The sequence below is a fragment of the Somniosus microcephalus genome, chromosome 12, assembly GCF_052327205.1.
Source record: "Somniosus microcephalus isolate GS21.2 chromosome 12, FLI_Smic_1.0, whole genome shotgun sequence".
Lineage (NCBI taxonomy): Eukaryota > Metazoa > Chordata > Chondrichthyes > Squaliformes > Somniosidae > Somniosus > Somniosus microcephalus.
In genome coordinates this window covers 51,012,527-51,034,340 of record NC_140998.1, presented here as the reverse complement: position 1 = coordinate 51,034,340, position 21,814 = coordinate 51,012,527, and the positions used below count along the sequence as shown (strand labels likewise).

The window sequence follows — 21,814 nt, the reverse complement described above, 5'->3', positions numbered from 1 at the left end:
ATTGTCGTTCGCATTTACTTTGATTTATACATTTTGCTTCATTTAGATTTTGCTGTTTGTAATTTATTTTTACCTTTTTCCAAAAAAATGTGCTTGTTTTTTGTGTCCTGCTTCAAATGATGTATATTTTGTTTTCCACTGATTGACGTTGATCAGTTTTTGATTTTGAGTTTGCCCTGCGCTCCCTCTGCCGGCCACAAACGGGACTGCGCTTCTAGTTTTTGGTCCCTCCGAGGTGCCGTAGCCTAGTGACGGTTTGTGGCAGCGGGTTGCCTGGAGCTGGAGGCTTGAGCCCGGTTCTGAGGCCTGTGAGCAATACCCGGTAATCACAGGCCGGCCGGAAAGCAACGGCTCCCGGGGTGGACGAGGCTCTGCTGCAGCTTTTTTTCTTGCTGTTGGTAGGAGATTTCGCAATTGTGAATCTGCGGCCGGGCCCTTGTGGCAAGACTTCTACTTTGGAAACTTTAAACAAAGAGCTTATTGGTGCACGCAGCTGGAAATTTTGCTGTTAAACTCTGTATAATGTTAGCACTGTGCAGCAGGAGCTTGTATTTGCAGTTTTTGTGCAGTAGGAGCTTGTATTTGCAGAGGTTTTTATGCAGTAGGAGCTTGTATTTGCAGAATTTTTATGCAGTAGGAGCTTGTATTTGCAGAGTTCTGGCCCCAGAGTAGCCTTCGCTCTCTCAAAAACCCGGTTGCAATCTTCAGTTTGCAGTTAAGATAATTTCTTAAAGGTAATCATGGATGTTGTTTTCACTTTTTTGTGATCTGTTTAATTACATGGGCATGTATGCTTTTTGTTGTAGCCATAGGTGACTGGTAATAAATGTGATGGTTTGATCTGACTTTTTGGGCATGCCAAATGCTTGGGGAAATGGTGAGTACACAGGGTAGTTAGCATCTGTGGAGAGAACAGGCAAGTTAAAGTTTTGCATGTGAACTTTTTTTCAAAACTGAACCACTTCAAGAAGGGTCTGCAGCTGAAACATTAATTTGTCTGTTCTCTCCACTTATGTTGAGTGATTTGAATGTTTCCAACATCTGCAGTATTTTGCTTTTTATTTGGGGAAATGGCAAAAAACGTAGTTGGATGGCATGCATATGACCTGTGAGACCTCACTGCTCAATTTACCAGTTGCAGACATGACAGGGAATGATAAGCTAGGAGAATGTTTCCCCTGGCTGGAGAGTCAAGAACTAGGGGTCACAGTCTCAGAATAAGGAATCGGCCATTTAGGACTGCGATGAGGAGGAATTTCTTCACTCAAAGGGTTCTGAATCTTTGGAATTCTCTACCTCAGCGGGCTGTGGCTGCTCAGTCGTTGAGTATTTTCAAGACAGAGATTCATAGAAACATAGAAGATAGGAGCAGAAGTATGCCATTCGGCCCCTCGAGCCTGCTCCGCCATTCAATGAGATCATGGCTGATCGTCCAAATTCAGTACCCTGTGCCTGCCTTCTCTCCATATCCCGTGATCCCTTTAGCCTTAAGAAATATATCCAACTCCTTCTTGAATATATTTAATGAATTGACCTCTACTGCCTTCTGTGGTAGAGAATTCCACAGGTTCACCACTCTCTGGGTGAAGAAATTCCTCCTCATCTCTGTCCTAAATGGCTTACCCCTTATCCTTAGACTGTGACCCCTGGTTCTGGACTCCCTGGCCATCGGGAACACCCTTCCTGCATTTAGTCTGTCTAGTCCTGTTAGAATTTTATAAGTTTCGATGAGATCCCCTCTCATTCTTCTAAACTCCAGCGAGTACAAGCCCAATCGACCCAATCTCTCCTCATACGTCATTCCTGCCATCCCAGGTATCAGCCTGGTGAATCTTCGCTGCACTCCTTCCATGGCAAGCACATCCTGCCTCAGATAAGGCAACCAAAACTGCACACAGTACTCCAGATGTGGTCTCACCAAGGCCCTGTACAACTGCAGCAAGACATCCTTGTTCCTGTACTCAAACCCTCTCACTACGAAGGCCAACATACCATTTGCCTTCTTAACCGCCTGCTGCACCTGCATGCTTACTTTCAGCGACTGGTGCACAAGGACGCCCAGGTCTCGTTGCACTTCCCCCTTCTCCCAATCTATTGCCAGTCAGATAATCTGCCTTCCTGTTTTTGCCACCAAAGTGGATAACCTCGCATTTATCCAAGTTATATTGCTTCTGCCCAATCACCCAACCTGTCCAAATCATCCTGGAGTTTCTCAGTATCCTCACAACACACACGCCCACCCAGCTTTGTGTCGTCTGCAAACTTGGAGATATTACATCTAGTTCCCTTGTCTAGATCATTTATATACATTGTGAATAGCTGGGGTCCTATTTTCAATGTTTTATTTGTCACATAACCAAATACAACAAGTGAAATCCAGTCAGTGAAATGTTTCTTTCTTAACAAGCTGAGTGCACCAAGCAGCAAAGGACACTTAGCTGCTGGTATGCACGGAGCTCGCAAGGACGGCAGCCATCTTCATCGGCGCCATCACAATAGGGTCCGCTCTCGCCTCGCTCCGCCTTTCCCGCACTCCTGCCCGACAATCTTCAGCCGCCGTGGTACCGACATCCCGGGGCCTGCTTCTCCGGTCACACCTGGTCTGCGCCTCCTCACGATCTCCACACGTCCACCTGGAGCCACAGCTCGGAAATCTTCCTCCCAACACCTTTCTCCCCAGTCAATCTCTGGAAGCTCTGAATCGGAAGGGTTCTCTCTGGTTGGTGCTCTCACAATCCTGTGCACCGATCCCTGCGGTACCCCACTAGCCACTGCCTGCCACTTGGAAAAAGACCTGTTTATTCCAACTCTTTGCTTCCTGTCTGCCAACCAGTTCTCTATCCAAGACAGTACCTTACCCCCAATCCCATATGCCTTAATTTTACACGCTAATCTCTTATGCGGGACCTTATTGAAAGCTTTTTGAAAATCCAAATGCACTACATCCACTGGTTATCCCTTATCTATTTTACCAGTTACATCCTCAAAAAATTCCAGTAGATTAGTCAAGCATGATTTACCTTTTGTAAATCCATGTTGACTTTGTCCGATCCGGTCACTTTTTTCCAAGTGCTCTGCTATTACATCCTTTATAATGGACTCTGGCATTTCCCCCACTACCGATGTCAGGCTTACCGGCCTGTAATTCCCTGTTTTCTCTATTATTATTATTATTATTATTATTAATCAACTTTATTGTCATTGTTAGTGCACAAGTGCAGTACAACGAAATGTAGGCTTGCGGCTCCCGAGAGTGTACATTTAGATTAAGACATTTAAACATTCAACATTCATTTGGCTTGTAATACATTAACATAAACATAACCATAATAAAGTGCATTGGCAGATGTGCAGGCTTTAGAGTTTATTTGTGGAGTTCAGTAGGATGACAGCCCTGGGAAAGAAGCTGTTCCTAAATCTGGTCGTTCGGGTGCGAATGCATCTGTAGCGTCTCCCAGATGGCAGGAGGGCGAACAGACTGTGGCTGGGGTGGGTAGGGTCTTTGATGATGGTCCATGACCTCCGTAAACAGCGTTTCTGGTATATGTGCTCTATGGTCGGTAGCCGGGTGTCGGTAATGCGTTGGGCAGTTTTGACTACCCGCTGCAGGGCTTTCCGGTCATAGTAGCTACAGCTGCCATACCATACTGTGATACAGTTCATCAGGATGCTCTCTATTGTGCAGCGGTAAAAGTTAGAGAGGATCAGGGGTGACAGGTTACATCCCTTCAGCCTCCTTAGGAAATATAGGCGCTGCTGGGCCGCCTTCACCAGAGAGGAGGTATTGAGGGACCAGGAGAGGTCTTCTGTGATGTGGACTCCGAGGAACTTAAAGCTGTCCACCCTTTCCACCACAGCCCCATGGATGTGGATGGGGGTGTGACTTCCGCCTTTAGACTTCCTAAAGTCCACAATGATTTCTTTGGTTTTCTTGATGTTAAGGGCCAAGTTGTTATCGGCGCACCACTTCACGAGATGCTGGACCTCCTCCCTGTAGGCTGACTCATCGTTGTTGGTGATCTGGCCTTTTTGAACAGTGGGGTAACATTAGCTACCTGCCAATCCATGGGTACTGTTCCAGAGTCTATAGAATTTTGGAAGATGACCAGCAATGCATCTACTATTTCTAGGGCCACTTCCTTAAGTACCCTAGGATGTAGATTATCAGGCCCTGGGGATTTATCGGCCCTCAATCCCATCAATTTCCCTAACACCATTTCCCTACAAATACTGATTTCTATCAGTTCCTCCCTTTCATTAGACCCTATCTTCCCTGACATCTTTGGGAGGTTATTTGTGTCCTCCTTTGTGAAGACAGAACCAAAGTATGTATTTAATTGGTCTGCCAGTTCTTTGTTCCCCATTATAAATCCCCCTGATTCTGACTGCAAGGGACCTACGCTTGACTTCACCAATCTTTTACTCTTCACATATCTATAAAAGCTTTTACAGTCAGTTTTTATGTTCCCTGCAAGCTTACACTCATACTCTATTTTCCCCCTCTTAATTAATCCCTTTGTCCTCCTTTGTTGAATCCTAAACTGCTCCCAATCCTCAGGTTTACTGCTTTTTCTGGCCAATTTATATGTCCTCTCCTTGGATCTTATGCTATCCCTAATTTCACTTGTTAGCCACGGTTGAGTCACCTTTTTTGTTTTATTTTTATGCCAAATTGGGATGAACAAATTCTGTAGTTCATCCATGCGATCTTTGAATGTTTGCCATTGCCCATCCACCATCAACCCTTTGAGTGTCATTCCCCAATCAATCCTACTCAACTCGCACCTCATACCATCGTAGTCTCCTTTATTTAAATTCAGGACCCTGGTCTCTGAGTCAACTATTTCACTCTCCATCTTAATGAAGAATTCGATCATATTATGATCGCTCCGACCCAAGGGGCCTCGCACAACAAGATTGCTAATTAATCCTTCCTCATTACATAATACCCAGTCTAAGTTGGCCTGATCTCTAGTTGGTTCCTCGACATATTGGTCCAGGAAACCATCCTGTATACACTCCAGGAATTCCTCCTCCACGGTATTGTTACTAATTTGGTTAGCCCAATCTATATGTAGATTAAAGTCACCCATGATAACTGCTGTGCCCTTATTGCACGCTTCTCTAATTTCCCGTTTAATGCCATCCCCGACCTCCGCATTACTGTTTGGAGGTCTATATACCACTCCCACTAACGTTTTCTGCCCCTTGGTATTTTTCAGTTTTACCCATACAGATTCCACATCATCAGAGCTAATATCCTTCCTTTCAGTTGTGTTAATCCCCTCTTTAACCAGCAATGCTACCCCACCTCCTTTTCCTTTTTGCCTATCTTTCCTGAATATTGAATACTCCTGGATATTGAGTTCCCAGCCTTGGCCACCCTGGAGCCATGTTTCCGTAATCCCAATCATATCATATTCGTTTACCTCTATTTGCGCAGCTAATTCATCCACCTTATTATGAATGCTCCTTGCATTAAGACACAAAGCCTTCAGGCTTGTTTTTTTAACACGCTTAGATCTTTTAGAATTATTATTTACTGTGGCCATGTTTGATTTTAAACCCTTGATTTCTCTGCCTGCCCGTTTTGTTTTTCTCCTCCCTGTCTTTTGCTTTTATCCTTGTTTCCCTTTCCTGTGTCTCTCTGCTCAGGCTCCCAACCCCCTGCCATTTTAGTTTAAACCCTCCTCCAGAGCATTAGCAAACACTCCCCCCTAGGACATCGGTCCTGGCCCTGCCCAGGTGCAAACCGTCCGTTTTGTACTGGTCCCACCTCCCCCAGAACCGGTTCCAATGTCCCAGGAATTTGAATCCCTCCCTCTTACACCATTCCTCTAGCCACGTATTCATCTGAAATACCTTTCTATTTCTACTCTGACTAGCACGTGGCACTGGTAGCCATCCTGCGATTACTACCTTTTTGAGGTCCTATTTTTTAATTTACCTCCTAACTCCCTATATTCAGCTTTTAGGACCTCATCCTGTTTTTTACCTATATCGTTGGTACCTATATGCACCATGACAACTGGTTGTTCACCCCTTCCAAAATGTTCTGCAGCCGCTCTGAGACATCCTTGACCCTTGCACCAGGGAGGCAACACACCATCCTGGAGTCTCGTTTGCGACCGCAGAAACGCCTATCTATTCCCCTTACAATAGAATCCCCTATCACTATAGCTCTCCCAGTCTTTTTCCTCCCGTCCTGTGCAGCAGAACCACCCCTGGTGCCAGGAAGTTGGCTACTGCTGCCTTCCCCTGGTAAGCCATTTCCCCCCCCATCAATATCCAAAGTGGTATATCTGTTTGAGAGGGGGATGGCCACAGGGGACCCCTGCACTACCTGCCTGCGCCTACTACTCTGCCTGTTGGTCACCCGTTCCCTCTGCCTGTGCCACCTTTACCTGCGGTGTGACCAACTGATTAAACGTGCTATTCACGACGTCCTCAGCATTGCGAATGGTCCAGTATGTATCCAATCGCTGCTCCAGCACCGTAATGCAGTCTGCCAGACTGGACACACTTCCTGCACACATGCTTGTCCACACAGGAAGTGTCCCTGAGTTCCCACATAGCGCAGGAGGAGCATACCATGGCACCGGGCTGTCCTGCCATGACTTACCCTTTAATTAATTCAAATTAAATTAAACAAATGATTCCCACCAATTTCACTACAGTTAAATGATATATTTAAGGCCCCTGGTTTACAAACTGTCCCCGCTACACTACAGAGAGCTTAAAAACTATAAACCACAGAGTTAAAGTTTAAAAAAAGAGTGAAATGATCACCAACCAATCGCTTACCTGCTTTGTGGTGATGTCACACCTCGATTACTTTTTACTTCTCTCCCTCTGAGATTGGAGATTAGTAAGCCTATCCGCACCTCGGGCTTACCTTATATACTGCCGCCGCTCGGATTCCCGCCGCTGCCGCACTGAGGCCTACCCGCGCCTCGGGCTCACCTTATATACTGCCGCCGCTCGGATTCCCGCCGCTGCCGCACCGAGGCCTACCCGCGCCTCGGGCTCACCTTATATACTGCCGCCGCTCGGATTCCCGCCGCTGCCGCACTGAGGCCTACCCGCGCCTCGAGCTCACCTTATATACTGCCGCCGCTCGGATTCCCGCTGCTGCTGCACCGAGGCCTACCCGCGCCTCGGGCTTACCTTGTATGCTGCCGCACTGAGGCCTACCCGCGCCTCGGGCTCACCTTATATGCTGCCGCACTGAGGCCTACCCGCGCCTCGGGCTCACCTTATATACGGCCGCCGCTCGGATTCCCGCCGCTGCCGCACTGAGGCCTACCCGCGCCTCGGGCTTACCTTTTATACTGCCGCCACTCGGATTCCCACCGCTGCCGCACTGAGGCCTACCCGCGCCTCGGGCTTATCTTTTATACTGCCGCCGCTTGGATTTCCGCCGCTGCCGCACTGAGGCCTACCCGCGCCTCGGGCTCACCCTATATACTGCCGCCGCTCGGATTCCCGCCGCTGCTGCACTACAGCAAACATAGATAGACTAGTGCTAAAATTAAGGGAATCAAGGGATATGGTAATAGTGCGGGAAGGTGGAGTTGAGGTAGATCATCAGCCAGGATCTTATTGAATGGCGGAGAAGACTTGAAGGTCCAAATGGCCTGCTCCTATTTCTTATGTTCTCATGATAATAGTCAACTATTGATATTTTTACATTGAAAATGCCTGTCTCTAAAATGGAGTGTGCTAATTTCAATATATTATAGAATTGTTGCTTTCAGTGATCAATGAATGGTGCTGATTAAATGTCTTTCCATTTTTCTAAGTGTTGGCAGGGTAGGGTCAGGCAAAGGCATGCCTTTCGTTTAACTTCCAAACTTGAAGTGATTAATATTGGGATTTAAAACCTTGTGCTGGCTGATATGTTAATTTAACATGTGTTCCCAACACATTCTCTGGCTGTAACCTCGATCAGTGTGATGTCATTGGTTGGTTAGTGAAAGATCTGAGGATGTGCCCAATATCAAGTAGCACGGTCATATGATATTCATCTTTATTTTTCACTTGATGTTTATTGAGAGTTTCTTGATCGATGACAGTCCTCTTTAAATTGATGGTGATACTAGGACTACATTATGAAGAAGCAAGGTGTTCCATCTTAAGTGACAAGCTGAGCAGGCAAACAGCATATGTATGAATTCTGCATCTGGTTGATTCATCATATTGTAATAATGGCAGACATTTGTCACCCAATGTCAAGACACTCAAACATCCAGCAGTGGTTGCTAAGTAGGAAACCTGGGTTAATTTATTTTGTTCTCCTTAAGCCAGGGGCACTGAGGCCAACGAACTTAACACGGACCAGCAATTGAACGTGGCACCTTCTCAACTGACTGGCTCAGCCACACCCTGCATTTACCATTCACAGCTGCCCTGACTGATACGAGCTGACTTGGCACAGTCTGCATTCAGCTCCTCATTGGATAATAAGCTTGCTGAGCCACTGAGATCCCACCATGTTATTTTGAAAAGTAGGTAATTAGGTACTCCTGTTTTGCACACAAAATATGTTCAGTGCTCCCCCCCCCTTTAAATGTATCTTATTTTGACCTTTCTTTGCTTGCAGGCTATCTTTGACTGAAGTCTTTGCAGAAAAGGAAACCATGTCATTGACGGTTGGCTTGAAGACTGATTTTGAGAGATTGCTGTTGCACTTTCAGCAGACTGAAAGTGTGCGGTATGAGGTGTTCTCCACTATCTGGAGGGACATGAAGTTCTCCACTATCTTTTAGTATGAACCTTTTTGTTTTCTCGAACAATTCTCTCCCCTGAATGCATTGCCTGCTGCTGGGCTGTGCTTCCAAAGATGTTGCTTGTCTACCAGTGTCTTGCCCAAATGACCTTTATTCAATTCCCTTTTACCAACTGGGTCTTCAGGAAAGCTCCAAGAGCTCAATTTTATCACCAACTATAGCAGACAGGTTCAAGTAACCAGTTCAAAGGTTGTTGCATATTAAAAATTGTAGTTTTTATGTAATCAAGATTTAAATGCACCAAAAACTCAAGCTTTTGCTACTGGTGTAGTGTAAAGTCAGGATTTGATATTGGTATAATAATTAATGTAACTATATTGATCTTCACTAAATAGGTATTCATTTTGATATCCTAAAATACTTCAAACAAGAAAAAGTTCAGTAATTATGGGCACAAGCCTACTGGTTATGATACTGGACTAGCAACCCAGAGGTCGCGTGTTCAAATTTCACCATAACAAGTTGTGAAATTGAATTCAGTGAATCTGGTAATTTGTAGGCTAGCACCAGAAAGTGACCATAAAAGCTGTCGGATTGTTGTAAAAATCCAACTGGCTCACTAATGTTCTTCAGGAAAGGGAACCTACCACCCCTATCCATTCTGCAGGTTTTAAGGGGCGTCTTAAAGGAGGAGAGGGGGGTTTAGGGAGGGAATTCCAGAGCTAAGGGCCTTGGCAGCTGAAGGCATGTCCGCCAATGGTGGCATCATCAAAATCGGGGATGCGCAAGAGGCCAGATTTGGAGAGCGCAAAGTATAAGATGACGCTGAAATACATTTATATGTAATTGCAAACTTGGTGCACACCTTCTTGCGTCACTGTTTCTGCAATATAAATGTAAAATTTTCTCTGATAATCCTCCTGTGAAGTGTCTTGGGATGTTTTATTACGTTAAAGGTGCTGTTTAAAGGCAAGTTGTTGTTGAATAAGACTTTACAATTTTACAACTTGTTGCCCTTTTGTATAGTGGCTGGTTTAGGACTATTAAAGCAAAAAGCAGGAGCTTCTAATTTGAATACAGTGCTCCCGAGGACTCGTCAGTGACAAAACTCAATGCATCACTGGCAGTGCACCAGTTTCAATTGCAACAAACTATAGCATTTAAAGTTGTTGTACTTCAGTAGTTTTTCAAAGCCACGACTCCATTTTCTAGGGTTAAGAAAGTGGCAGACCAGGAATGTAGGTTACCATGTCAGTTGTAAGCATGACACCCTGTCACATGAGATTGCTGTGTCCCTCTGCTAGTATGATTTAGGGATGCTGCTAAATAATATGTAGATTCACAAATTGATGCATGCACATTAATTTGGAATTCATATGAATCTGTAAAGCGATGGCATAAACACATTTATTCTTTTCCAGTGGAAAAATGGGAAAAACTGACAGCAGGAAGTTCACCAGAGAAGCATTAGCCATGGCAAGTCAGTACTTTTTCCCTCCTTACAGCTTTCAGATCCGGTTTGGAGGCTTGTACCTTCTTTACGGACTATACAATACACAACTTTGTCAACCTAAGGAAAAGGTAAGCACAGCATTACCCTAGTAAAGCTTGTTGTTGAGTGACTTTCTTTTGCTACCTGTTTGATTATTCCAAAATTTTAAATATCACTGGAGATTTCATACCTTTATTTCTCCCCCCTCTGGCTATCAAATGTACTTTAGATGTAGAGATGTTTCCACTTGTGGGGAGACCAAAACTAAGGGCCAGACAATATATGATGGTCACTAATCAATCCAATAGGGAATTCTGGCGAAACTTCTTTACCTAGAGAGTGGTTAGAATGTGGAACTCGCTACCACAAGGAGTTGTTGAGGCGAATAGCAGATGCATTTAAGGGGAAGCTAGATAACTCATGTGGGAGAAGGGACTACAAGGATATGTTAATAGGGTTAGGTGAAGTAGGGTGGGGGGAGGCTCGTGTGGAGCATAAACCGAATGGCCTGTTTCTCTGCTATACATTCTATGTAACCCCCCATATGTTCAAACTGTTCTTTCCTATTTTGCTGCACACAGCCTGATTTATTTTAATTTTATCTCCTCACCAGTATAATCCAGCCACAGGTCTACACCCAGACACGTGTGTCAAGATTGGAAACCCCAGCTTATTTTACCCTCCTTAATACTGAGTGCCATGACGGAGCTTGAATAAAATACCTTTAAATTATTATGTTTATATAATGAACAGTTAAATCTATATTGTCTGCAGATAAGGATTGCATTGAAGGACTGGGATGAGGTGCAAAGTTGCCAAGAGGAAATGGTGAATGCAGAACATTTTGATGCTGTGTATGTTCTGAAAAAACTCCTAAATGACAAAGCCTTCCATTTCACAGCAATGCCAACGTTGGTAAGTGCTAATGATTGAATTCTACTTGCGGTTCTGATAGCCATCAAAGCTTGGTAATTCTGTACAGTATTATTGTATGAACATTTAAAGTAATGTAATGGCAGCATCAACCCATATCAAATTCATCTGTTAATTAAAATAGCGCACCGCAGAGTTTGACACGGAAGTGCTAAGTCTTCGTTTATTGTATGGTGTAATTTTCAACAACAAAAACAACATTTTGTATAGCGCTTTAACATAGTAAAACGTCCTAAAGCACTTCACAGGAATATTATAAGACAAAAAATTTGACACCAAGCCACATAAGGAGAAATTAGGGCAGGTGACCAAAAGCTTGGTCAAAGAGCTAGGTTTTAAGGAGCATCTTAAAAGAGGAAAGAGAGGTAGAGGTGTTTAGGGAGGGAATTCCAGAGCTTAGGGTCTAGGCAACAGAAGGCATGGCCACCAATGGTGAGGCAATTGAAATCAGGGTTGCTCAACAGACCAGAATTAGAGGAGCGCAGCTATCTCGGGGTGGGAGGCTATAGGGCTGGAGGAGAGTACAGTGTGAGGGCATGGAGGAATTTGAAAACAAGGATGAGAATTTTAAAATTGAGGCATTGCTTAACCGGGAGCCAATGTAGGTCAGCGAGCACAGGGGTGATGGGTGAACAGGATTTGGTGCAAGTTAGGACATGGGCAGCCGAGTTTTGGATGACCTCAATTTTACGTAGTGTAGAACGTGGGAGGCCAGCCAGGAGTGCGTTGGAATAGTCAAGTCTAGAGGTAACAAAGGCATGGATGAGGGTTTCAGCAGTGGATGAGCTGAGCCAAGGGCGGAGACGGGCAATATTACGGAGGTGGAAATAGGTGTTCTTAGTTATGGTGCGGATGTGTGTTCGGAAGCTCATTTCCGGGTCAGCTATGACACCAAGGTTGCGAACTGTCTGGTTCAGCCTCATGCTAGGGAGAGGGATGGAGTCAGTGGCTAGGGAATGGAGTTTGTGGCAAGGACCAAAGACAATGGCTTCGGTCTTCCCATTATTTAATTGGGAGAAAATTTCTGCTCATCCAGAACTGGATGTCAGTCAAGCAGTCTGACAATTTAGAGGCCGTGGAGGGGTCGAGAGAAGTGGTAGTGAGGTAGAGCTGGGTGTCGTCAACGTACATGTGGAAACTGATGCTGTGTTTTCGGATGATGTCGTCAAGGGGCAGCATGTAGATGAGAAATAGGAGCAAGGATAGATCCTTGGGGGACACCAGAGGTAACAATGCAAGAGCGGGAAGAGAAGCTATTGCAGGTGATTCTCTGGCTATGATTAGATAGATAAGAATGGAAACAGGCGAGTGCAGCCCTACCCAGCTGGACGACGGTGGAGAGGTGCTGGAGATGGGCACGGATTTGGGAGGCAACAACACGTTCAAGGACTTTGGAGAGGAATGGGAGGTTGGAGATGGGGCGGTAGTTTGCAAGGATGGAAGGGGGTCAAGGGTTTTTTTGAGGAGAGGAGTGATGACGGCAGATTTGAAGGAGAGGGGGACAGTACCTGAGGAGAGAGTCTCGTTAACAATATCCGCTAACATAAGAGCCAGAAAAGGAAGTTGAGTGGGCAGCAGTTTAGTGGGAATGGGGTCGAGGGAGCAGGAAGTGGGTCTCGTGGACAAGATGAGTGCGGCGAGGCCATGAGGGGAGATCGGAGGGAAGCTGGAGAAGAATGCGAGTTCAGGACCAGGGCAGGAGGGATCCTTAGATGAAGTTTAGCCTGGTGGGCTAAGGGAAGGAAGGGAAGTGGCAGAGGCAGAGGCAGCTGGTCTCAATCTTAGAGACAAAGAAGTCCATGAGCTCCTTGCACTTGTTGGTGAGGGTGGAGGAGACAGGGGAGAGGGGTTTAAGAAGACGGTTAGCAGTAGAGAATAGAAGCCGTGGGTTATATTTGCATTCCAGAATGATCCTGGAATAGTGAGCAGTTTTGGCAGACGAGAGCAGGACCCGATAATGCTTTGTGTGGTCCAGCCAATGGTCAGGCTGCAATGTCATGCTGCAGACCATTGTAATATTACTACTTTCACTGGTTCCTTTCTTGAACTGGACAATAAATTCTTCAGTGTATAAGTATGTAAGAATGAATTTACTTTTCATATAAAGATAGCACTTGTTGAAACGGATCTGACAAGTTGCTTTTAAAAATATTTTTCAGCTCGCTTACAATAAAAAGAGGAGAAAAATGCCCAATGACGCTGTTAATGAGAACTTCCGGGAGAAGTCTAACCTGGTGTCTGAGCTCATTACTGTTGATGCTTTGGAGGTAAGACCGTACTGAAGAATGATTTAGGTTGAAAACTGTTGGAGACTGAATTCTGAATGTCAGCGTGGTATAACAGTGGTCTCGTGCTGTATTCACACGTGAAACATGGGCAGTTGGCTGAGGATGACCACACCTGTGAAACCCTGGGGTGGGGAGGGGGGAACTGGCAGAGGAGAATCACAGAATCACAGAAACCCCACAGTGCAGATAGAGGCCATTTCGGCCCATCGAGCCTGCACCGACACATATCCCGCCCTATCCCCGTAACCCCACGTATTTAATCCCCCTAACACTAAGGGTCAATTTATCATAGCCAATCATCCTAACCCGCACATCTTTGGACTGATTGATTTTTTTTTTGTATTTTGAACAGTAATGTTAGAATGCAATTTTTTTCCTTAAATCTATGTCTTTTAAAGGAAATAATGAATGTCCATGAGCACTATCAAACAATGAAACGCATGATCTCTGCAAACAAAACCCAGCTGGACAAGGCATTAAGTTTAATTCGCGGAGACTTTGTGTCTGAGTTGAAGAACATAACAGTGGAATTTCAGCAGTGGCAGGAGAATAAGGTAAAGTTAGTTGTGGGAACTGTCGGCAGTGTGAAGGGATTTTAATGCACGTTTGTGATTCAGTGTAAGGTGCTTTGAAATAAACAAGGCCACTTAGACTGAATTCATACCTGTGTTTTTCTGACTTTAACATTCATTTTTGCAGAGCTAGAAATTCATGTACAATTTATTAGTGACTTTAAAAGCAATTGTAAGACTTTGGGGCCCAGGTAAGAAAGAAAATGGAATAATTCTTTACTCCTTTGTTTCTCTTCCCCCCCCCCCCCCCCCCCCCCCCCCCCGTACCATTCTGCTGTGGAGGGCTGTCAGGTGAGACTATCCTGTCAGGTGAGACTATCCTGTCAGGTGAGACTATCCTGTCAGGTGCTCTTATTTCCCAACCCCCCCCCCCCCCACCTCGTTACTTTGTACAGTTCATCAGATCCTTGTAATGATGTCATTGCTTATGAATTTGCCTGATGGCTCAGTGATGCGTCGCCTAGTGAGCCATACAGCCCGTGAAAAGTCCTAGATTCAATTGCTAATGTGTACTGATCGAGCTAATCTCGCCTGGCATTATGATCGAGCGCTGCAGTTGGCGGTAGTGTAGGGAAAAATCAGACCTGTCATAAAAGCTTATCTGGTGATCCCTACTGGCAGATACACATGCGTAAATATCGAATGAAGAGAAGATAGGGTCAGGCTCAGTTGCTGAGGTTTTCAGTTGAACAGCCTGCGGGTATTAACTGGGCTGACACATGAAGAGCAACCATTTAAGTGAGGTAGTGGCGGGCTCCAGCAACTGTTGAAATATCCTCCAGCATGAGTCATGCCTCCAGCGAGGGGCAATAATTAGAGTGAGTCAGAAAAAGGTTTGCTGACTATTGCACTTTAGTTGTTATAAAATGTATAATTTGTTAGAAAGTCTTGCTTTTAAAGTCACTAAGACTTTGGGGCACGGGTAAGAAAGAAAATCGGATAGGGACCCAGTTACAACAAACGGTATATAGTAAAAAGTAATGTGAGTATTAGATTTTATTCTTTGTTGCATCCCTTATATACTTCATTTTAACACTGGAAGCAGTTCTGCAATATAAGTGGGGTGTTGACCATTCATGCTTTGTAGAGGTGATATTGAGTATGTTGAAATCAGAAGCTTAATCCGTTCTGAGCTTTGATGTAGGGTATCCTGTTAGCACAAGGTGAAATTGACGTATATCTTTACAGTGGGGAAAAAAATTGAAAACAATATGCAACACGAGATTGATCATTTGTGAAAGCAGTCTCTACTGAGGCTAGTATTTGATTGCTTTTCAGTGACAATGTTATTGATGAGTTCTTTCTTTAATCGCAGTGGGCAATCTGTCGGCTGCCAAGAGATTGGATGAAATGTGGCATTTAGACTAATGAGGTTATGTCAAGTGCTTAAAGCATTTGAGATCAATTTCTACAGAGAAAAAATTGAATTAAATAAGGTAGTTGTTTGAAGGCAGTACAGCATTCTAGACCTTGTTCTGTGTTGAGCATTCAGTACCAACAATCGGCTTGTGTTCTGGGTGCCGTGTTGCACAGACCCCAATCTTTTGCTGTCACAAAAAAACCTGAAATATTTGAACTGCGTGCCTGATTGAAGGAGCTGCTGCATCTGTTTTTCTTTTGTCTTCCCCTTTTCTCTCCATTCCTGAGGGTCCACTCCTGACTCCTGTGTGCACTTTCACCGATGACATTCTTCATGTCTGAGCATCAACATTTTGTTGGCAAGCGAATTCATCCATGGGAGGGCATCAGATTCTGTCCTTGCCGCATGACACACATGCACATTTTCTAGATAGAGATCCGGAATGAAAACCCTGGCTAACTTAACCCCTCTCTCTCGCTCTAAAACTCGAGGCCTACATTAACATCCCTATTGCTGATTTGTGCTAGTACCTTCACATTGCATCTTAAAAAAAAAAGTATAAGAACATTACATAGGTGAAAGATTAATACCCCCCCCCCCTTGTGCTTATAGCCTGCTCTTGTCGGTAACTGAACTGCCGCTATTTTGGATCAATTAGATTTGTAAAACTGGTGAATTATAGGCCAGCACCTACTTTTAGCCATTTAAATTGCTCTGAATAAAAAGGTTGTATATTGTCAATGCTTATTAAAACAACATTAAAGAGCATCATTTGTTATGCCGTATAATTGCAGTACTTTGTTACATGCGCTGACGTTGTAGAAATGCACTTAATTCCACAAGATGCCAGTCAGTTAAAACGTGTAGTGCCAAATACAGAATTTACTGGTCCTGTATTTTGGATTTGTGGCTGTATTCTGTTTTACTGTACGCTTTCCTAAATGTCTGTCTTTCCTGCTGCATTGATGTTGAGAGAGGTTTCTAACTTTTGGAACATTGGAATATCCTTAGTGCCATGATCTAGCAAAATACAAGCAGGAGCCAGGATCTGCAAATTCTCTGACTCCTGCTTTAACGTTTTAGCACTAATCTATCTATGTTTGCTGTAGTGCTGATTTGACTTTCTTTAATTTTGGAAGACAGACAGACTTTCTGATCAGATGCATTCTGCCGGGTCTTGTTGTCTTATAAATCTTCAGGCGTTTCAGATTAACCATTTCTGATTGTTTAAGGAAATCAAATAATACAGTTCCTTTATCTAAAAATTTGCAGAACACAAAGTTGGGTGACCAACCAGGAATCTCTGTCTCCGAAGATGATGAATCTAAAGACCAAAAGGTGAGATGAGTGCCACTAAAATAATGACCTTGGTGCTTGTGCTGCGATTTCAGTTGACTCTAATTTCCATTTACCAAGTGTGATCAAATGGTATCGGTAAACCTGAGACGGTAATGCATTGATTTCTGGCATTGTCTAGCTTTGCCAAAGTTTTGTATAGTTTCTTTCCCTCAGTAGAAATATTATAAGGATAGTGAATTATTCATGAACCTTTGCTGTGCTGCTTGAACCTGCCCAGTTTTATGTATTAGGAAGAAAATACATTTGCAATGTGTATACTTGAGTTTCAAATACAGTATTGCAATGTTTTTAGCCTTTAACAGCTTTCCAGGAAATCAGAATTATATTTGTTTCTTCTAGGTGGTACTGTAAATTCACTGATGCAGGGCTGCTTTTTGTTAACTCTGTTTCTCTCTCCACGGATGCTGCCTGGCCTGCTGAGTATTTCCAGCATTTTCTGTTGTTATTGCTGCTTTTTGTTTCTTAGGAGTTAAATATGCCCCCCTTGCACTAACTGTCTAATTCTGTTTGAAGTTTTTAGTCACGCAGAGATAGTCTTGTGTTGACTTTGCAAAAAATGTTGCTGCTTGATCTTTTATGACCATTCAGAACTGAGATTAGCCATGGCTAAAAACAGCAGTATGTAACTTTGGCGCTTCCCATCATGCACTTGATTAACTACTTTAAATCATAGAGATTTATGGCACAGAAGGAGGCCATTCAGCCCATCGTGTCTACGCTGGTTGTAAAAGAGCTATCCAGCCTAATCCCACTTTCCAGCTCTTGGTCCATAGCCTTGCAGTTTACGGCACTTCAAGTGCATATCCAAGTACTTTTTAAATTCGATAAGGGTTTCTGCCTCTATCGCCTTTTCAGGCAGTGAGTTCCAGACCCCCACCACCCTTTGGGTGAAAAAAACTTCTCCTCACCTCCCCTCTAATCCTTCTACCAATTACTTTAAAGCTATGCCCCCTGGTTATTGACCTCTCTGCTAAGGGAAATAGGTCCTTCCTATCCACTCTATCTAGGCACCTCATAATTTTATACACCGCAATTAATTCTCCCCTCAGCCTCCTCTGTTCCAGCCTATCCAATCTTTCCTCATAGCTAAAATTCTCCAGTCCTGGCAACATCCTCGTAAATCTCCTCTGTACCCTCTCTAGTGCAATCACATCTTTCCTGTAATGTGGTGACCAGAACTGTACGCAGTACTCTATCTGTGGCCTAACTAGTGTTTTATACAGTTCTAGCATAACCTCCCTGCTCTTCTATTCTATGCCTCAGCTAATAAAGGGAAGTATCCCGTATGCCGCCTTAAGCACCTTATCTACTTGCCCTGCTACCTTCAGGGATCTGTGGACATGCACTTCAAGGTCCCTTTGTTCCTCTACACTTCTCTGTCCTACCATTTATTGTGTATTCCCTTACCTTGTTAGCCCTCCCCAAATGCATTACCTCACACTTCTCCGGATTGAATTCCATTTGCCACCTGTCCATTGATAACTTCCTGCAGTGCACAGCTATTTTCCTCGCTATCAACCACACCTCCAATTTTTGTATCCTCTGCAAACTTCTTAATCATGCCCACTACATTGAAGTCATAGACAGACTGGTGAAATGTAGTAAACAGGAGCGAGGTCGGCGCCCAACAGCGAGCTCGAGGCCCGGGGGGGGGGGGGGTGCGGTGGGGCGGATGGTGCGTGTGGTCTTCCCGCCTCCTGGCAAAAGGGCACGGGGGCGGGTTTGCCATCCGCCCCCACATTCTCCGAATTTACCGGCTGGCTTGGAAAACCCAGCCCTCTGTCTTCAACGCGAGTGTCCTCAACTCCATCCCGCAGCATGCTACCCGCCACCACCTCAGCACAACTCCAGCCCGGCATGAGGTTGAAAAGGTCATCCAACAATTGAAGAACAAGACGATCTCAGGAGCAGATGGAATCCGCGCCGAGGCGCTAAAACATTGAGGAGAAGCACTATTGGCGCAATACGTGAACTAATTTCTCTTATTTGGAAGGAGGAGAGCATGCCAGGGGAATCTCCGAGACGCCGTAATCGTGACCATCTTCAAGAAAGGTGACAAGTCCGATTGCGGTAATTAGAGAGGAGTCTCACAGGTAAAGTAATTGCAAGAATCCTCCTCAATCGCCTTCTCCCAGTGGCTGAAGAGCTCCTCCCAGAGTCGCATGCGGATTCCGCCCACTAAGGGGCACAATTGACATGATCTTCACCGCGCGCTAACTACAAGAGAAATGCAGGGAACAGCACCAACCACTGTACATGGCCGCCTTTGACCTCACAAAGGCCTTCGACACAGTCAACCGTGAGGGATTATGGAGTGTCCTCCTCAAATTCGGCTGCCCTCAAAAGTTTGTCACCATCCTCCGCCTGCTTCACGACGACATGCAAGCCGTGATCCTGACCAACGGATCCACCACAGACCCAATTCATGTACGGACCGGGGTCAAGCAAGGCCGTGTCATCGCACCAGCGCTCTTCTCGATCTTCCTGGCTGCAATACTCCATTTCACCCTCAGTAAGTGCCCCGCTGGAGTGGAGCTAAACTACAGAACAAATGGATAGCTGTTCAACCTGTGTCGCCTCCAGTCCAGATCCAAGGTTGTCCCATCCTCTGTCATCGAATTACAGTATGCAGACAACACACACTCTGAGGTTGAACTCCAAACCATCGTCAACACCTTCACCGAAGCGTATGAGAGCATGGGCCTTGCATTAAACATCCGTAAGACAAAGGTCCTCTACCAACCTGCCCCCGCCACACAGTACTGCTCCCCGATTATCAAAATCCATGACGAGGCCTTGGACAACGTGGACCACTTTCCATACCTCTGGAGCCTACTGCCAACAAGGGCAGACGTCGATGACCAAGTCCAACACCGCCTTCAATGTGCCAGTGCAGCCTTCGGTCGCCTGAGGAAGAGTGGAGGAAGAGAGTGTTTGAAGATCAGGACCTCAAACCCAGCACCAAACTCATGGTCTACAGAGCAGCAGTGATACTCGCCCTCCTGTATGCTTCAGAGACATGGACCATGTACAGCAGGCACCTCAAAGCACTGGAGAGGTACCACCAACGCTGCCTCCGCAAGATCCTGCAAATCCACTGGCAGGATAGGCGCACCAGCGTCTCTGTTCTCGCTCAGGCCAACATCCCCAGCATCGAAGCTTTGACCATGCTCAATCAGCTCCGATGGATGGTTTTGGTTTTTTGCCCCCCCTTTCCTTTTTTTTCCCCCTCTCTCCCACGTGGCAGCTGTCTCCCATTCTGCCAGCGCATTTCACACCTAATCTAGAGCCGTCTTTTGTCTCCACTAGTCCTATCACCATCTCGTCTCGTTTTGAATACCTCTTAATGTCTCTTCACTTTTTTTGTTCTCTTCCCAGCCTGGCCTCTTAATCTATTTCATTCCCTGTGCCTCTTTAGTCTTGATAAAGGGTTTTGACCCGAAACGTTGACTCTAATTTCTCTCCACGGATGTTGCCCGGCCTGCTGAGTTTTTCCAGCATTTTCTGTTGTTATTACAATGCTCTCATTGCCAGTCTCCAATCTTTCCCCCCCTCCATAAACTTGAGCTCCTCCAAAACTCTGCTGCCCATATCCTAACTCACACCAACTCCTGTTCACCCATCACCGCTGTGGAGTTTTCAGATTTTTTTTTGGTTTTACAATTTGACCATAGGTTACACTACAGACTGACATGGTAAAGAATAAAAGATTGGTTTTATCTGAGGGAATTGGGATAGATCATGTCATTCTAACGAAACTTAATATAAAATATTTGCAGCAAGTCCCGTTCACTCATCACCCCTGTGCTCGCTGACCTACATTGGCTCCCAGTCCACCAACGACTCGATTTAAAAATTCTAATCATTGTGTGCAAAATCCCTCCGTGGCCTTGCCCCTCCCTATCTCTGCAACCTCCTCCAGGCCTGGCATATATATATCTATCTCGTACATATAAATTCTGTTCCTCATAAGTACATTTGAAATCTAGCAGCCTAAATGGATGAAGAGAGGGAGAAAGAACAAGGCAGTGAAATTAACAAGGGTATCTGATTTCTAGTAGTTTCACAACTGGTAGCTGTGGAGATTGAAGGACTAGTTAATACTTCAGACACTTGATAAATGTGAAAACACAAAACTAGAACAAATTTGCAGCAGTAGAGAGCTGAGCAAAACCCATATTTCGTAGATACAATATTGCTCTCAGCTTGCTGAATTCTGTTTTGCCTGTGGTAAATCAAAGAGCATTAGATTTGCAGCAAACAAATCTGGCTCCAGGCTACGAATGCTCGCTGCAGTATTTGTTTCTCTGAGACGTGCGATTCATTTATATTGCAAATGCCTTTAAGAAGTGGTTCTGCAGTACTCGCTCAGATCCTTAGTGTCATAAGAACTGTCCTATTTATATTGTGCAGTGGATTGAACAGCAACTAAAAATCTGAACTGCCACTTGCGCAGTTGCTTTAATGTTGTAGCTGATGATTATATATTAGGCTGCCAGACCGTCGCCAGTGGCTGGGAAAGGTTCTTGCAGGCTAGTTGCCATCAGAGGTGTCCCTGCTTTTGTAGTTACCTATGGAAACTATGTGCAACCAAGCTCTGGAGATGACTATCGCCTCGTTCATGTGGACACGTTATTGGCTAAACGTGAATGTCCATTCTATGTTAATTAGAATAAATGAAAACCGTTAACCTTTAACTGGGGAGTAAGATGCATTCATTGAGGTGAACGCATTCCTTAATCTCTCCTCTCTTCGCCATATAATTAATGTGACTTATTCTAAACTCGTCTTCTTGTAGATGGAACACTGTGCTCACTAAGCAACCAAGGTTGCCAGAATATGCCTTTCTTGCTGAGAATTGTGGGTAGTGCAGTAGAGCAGTGTTGTCCAATACATTAGTCACGTGGCTAAATGGAAATCCAGATTTCTGATTAGTAACCAGAAAATGAGCAGTAGACACCATCAGTGGGCATGTGGCCTCTGTACTTGTATTCACGCGTGTGCAGATGTACTTTAATCTTTTTGTGCGTTTGTTGCTAAAATGGTAAGTTGAAAATCAGTGTGCGTGAGTGTTTTTTGAT

General features: G+C 44.8%; 1 protein-coding gene across 3 annotated transcripts in view; it reads left to right on the top strand.

Annotated features, from left to right (window-relative positions):
• Window positions 1–223: 223 nt before the first annotated feature.
• snapc1b (small nuclear RNA activating complex, polypeptide 1b) overlaps window positions 224–21,814 on the top strand; it is a 40,794-nt gene continuing 19,203 nt past the window's right edge. The window contains exons 1-8 of one of the 3 annotated variants that reach the window (XM_086002827.1): window positions 224–394; window positions 8,304–8,507; window positions 8,603–8,767; window positions 10,151–10,310; window positions 10,996–11,136; window positions 13,314–13,421; window positions 13,841–13,996; window positions 16,647–16,712. In XM_086002827.1, the coding sequence (XP_085858953.1) occupies window positions 8,640–8,767; window positions 10,151–10,310; window positions 10,996–11,136; window positions 13,314–13,421; window positions 13,841–13,996; window positions 16,647–16,712 (759 nt within the window). In that variant the 5' untranslated portion in view covers window positions 224–394; window positions 8,304–8,507; window positions 8,603–8,639. Of the gene's footprint in view, window positions 399–435; window positions 735–8,303; window positions 8,508–8,602; window positions 8,768–10,150; window positions 10,311–10,995; window positions 11,137–13,313; window positions 13,422–13,840; window positions 13,997–16,646; window positions 16,713–21,814 lie in introns of those variants that run through there. The other 2 variants (XM_086002825.1, XM_086002826.1) reach the window with 2 other exon arrangements.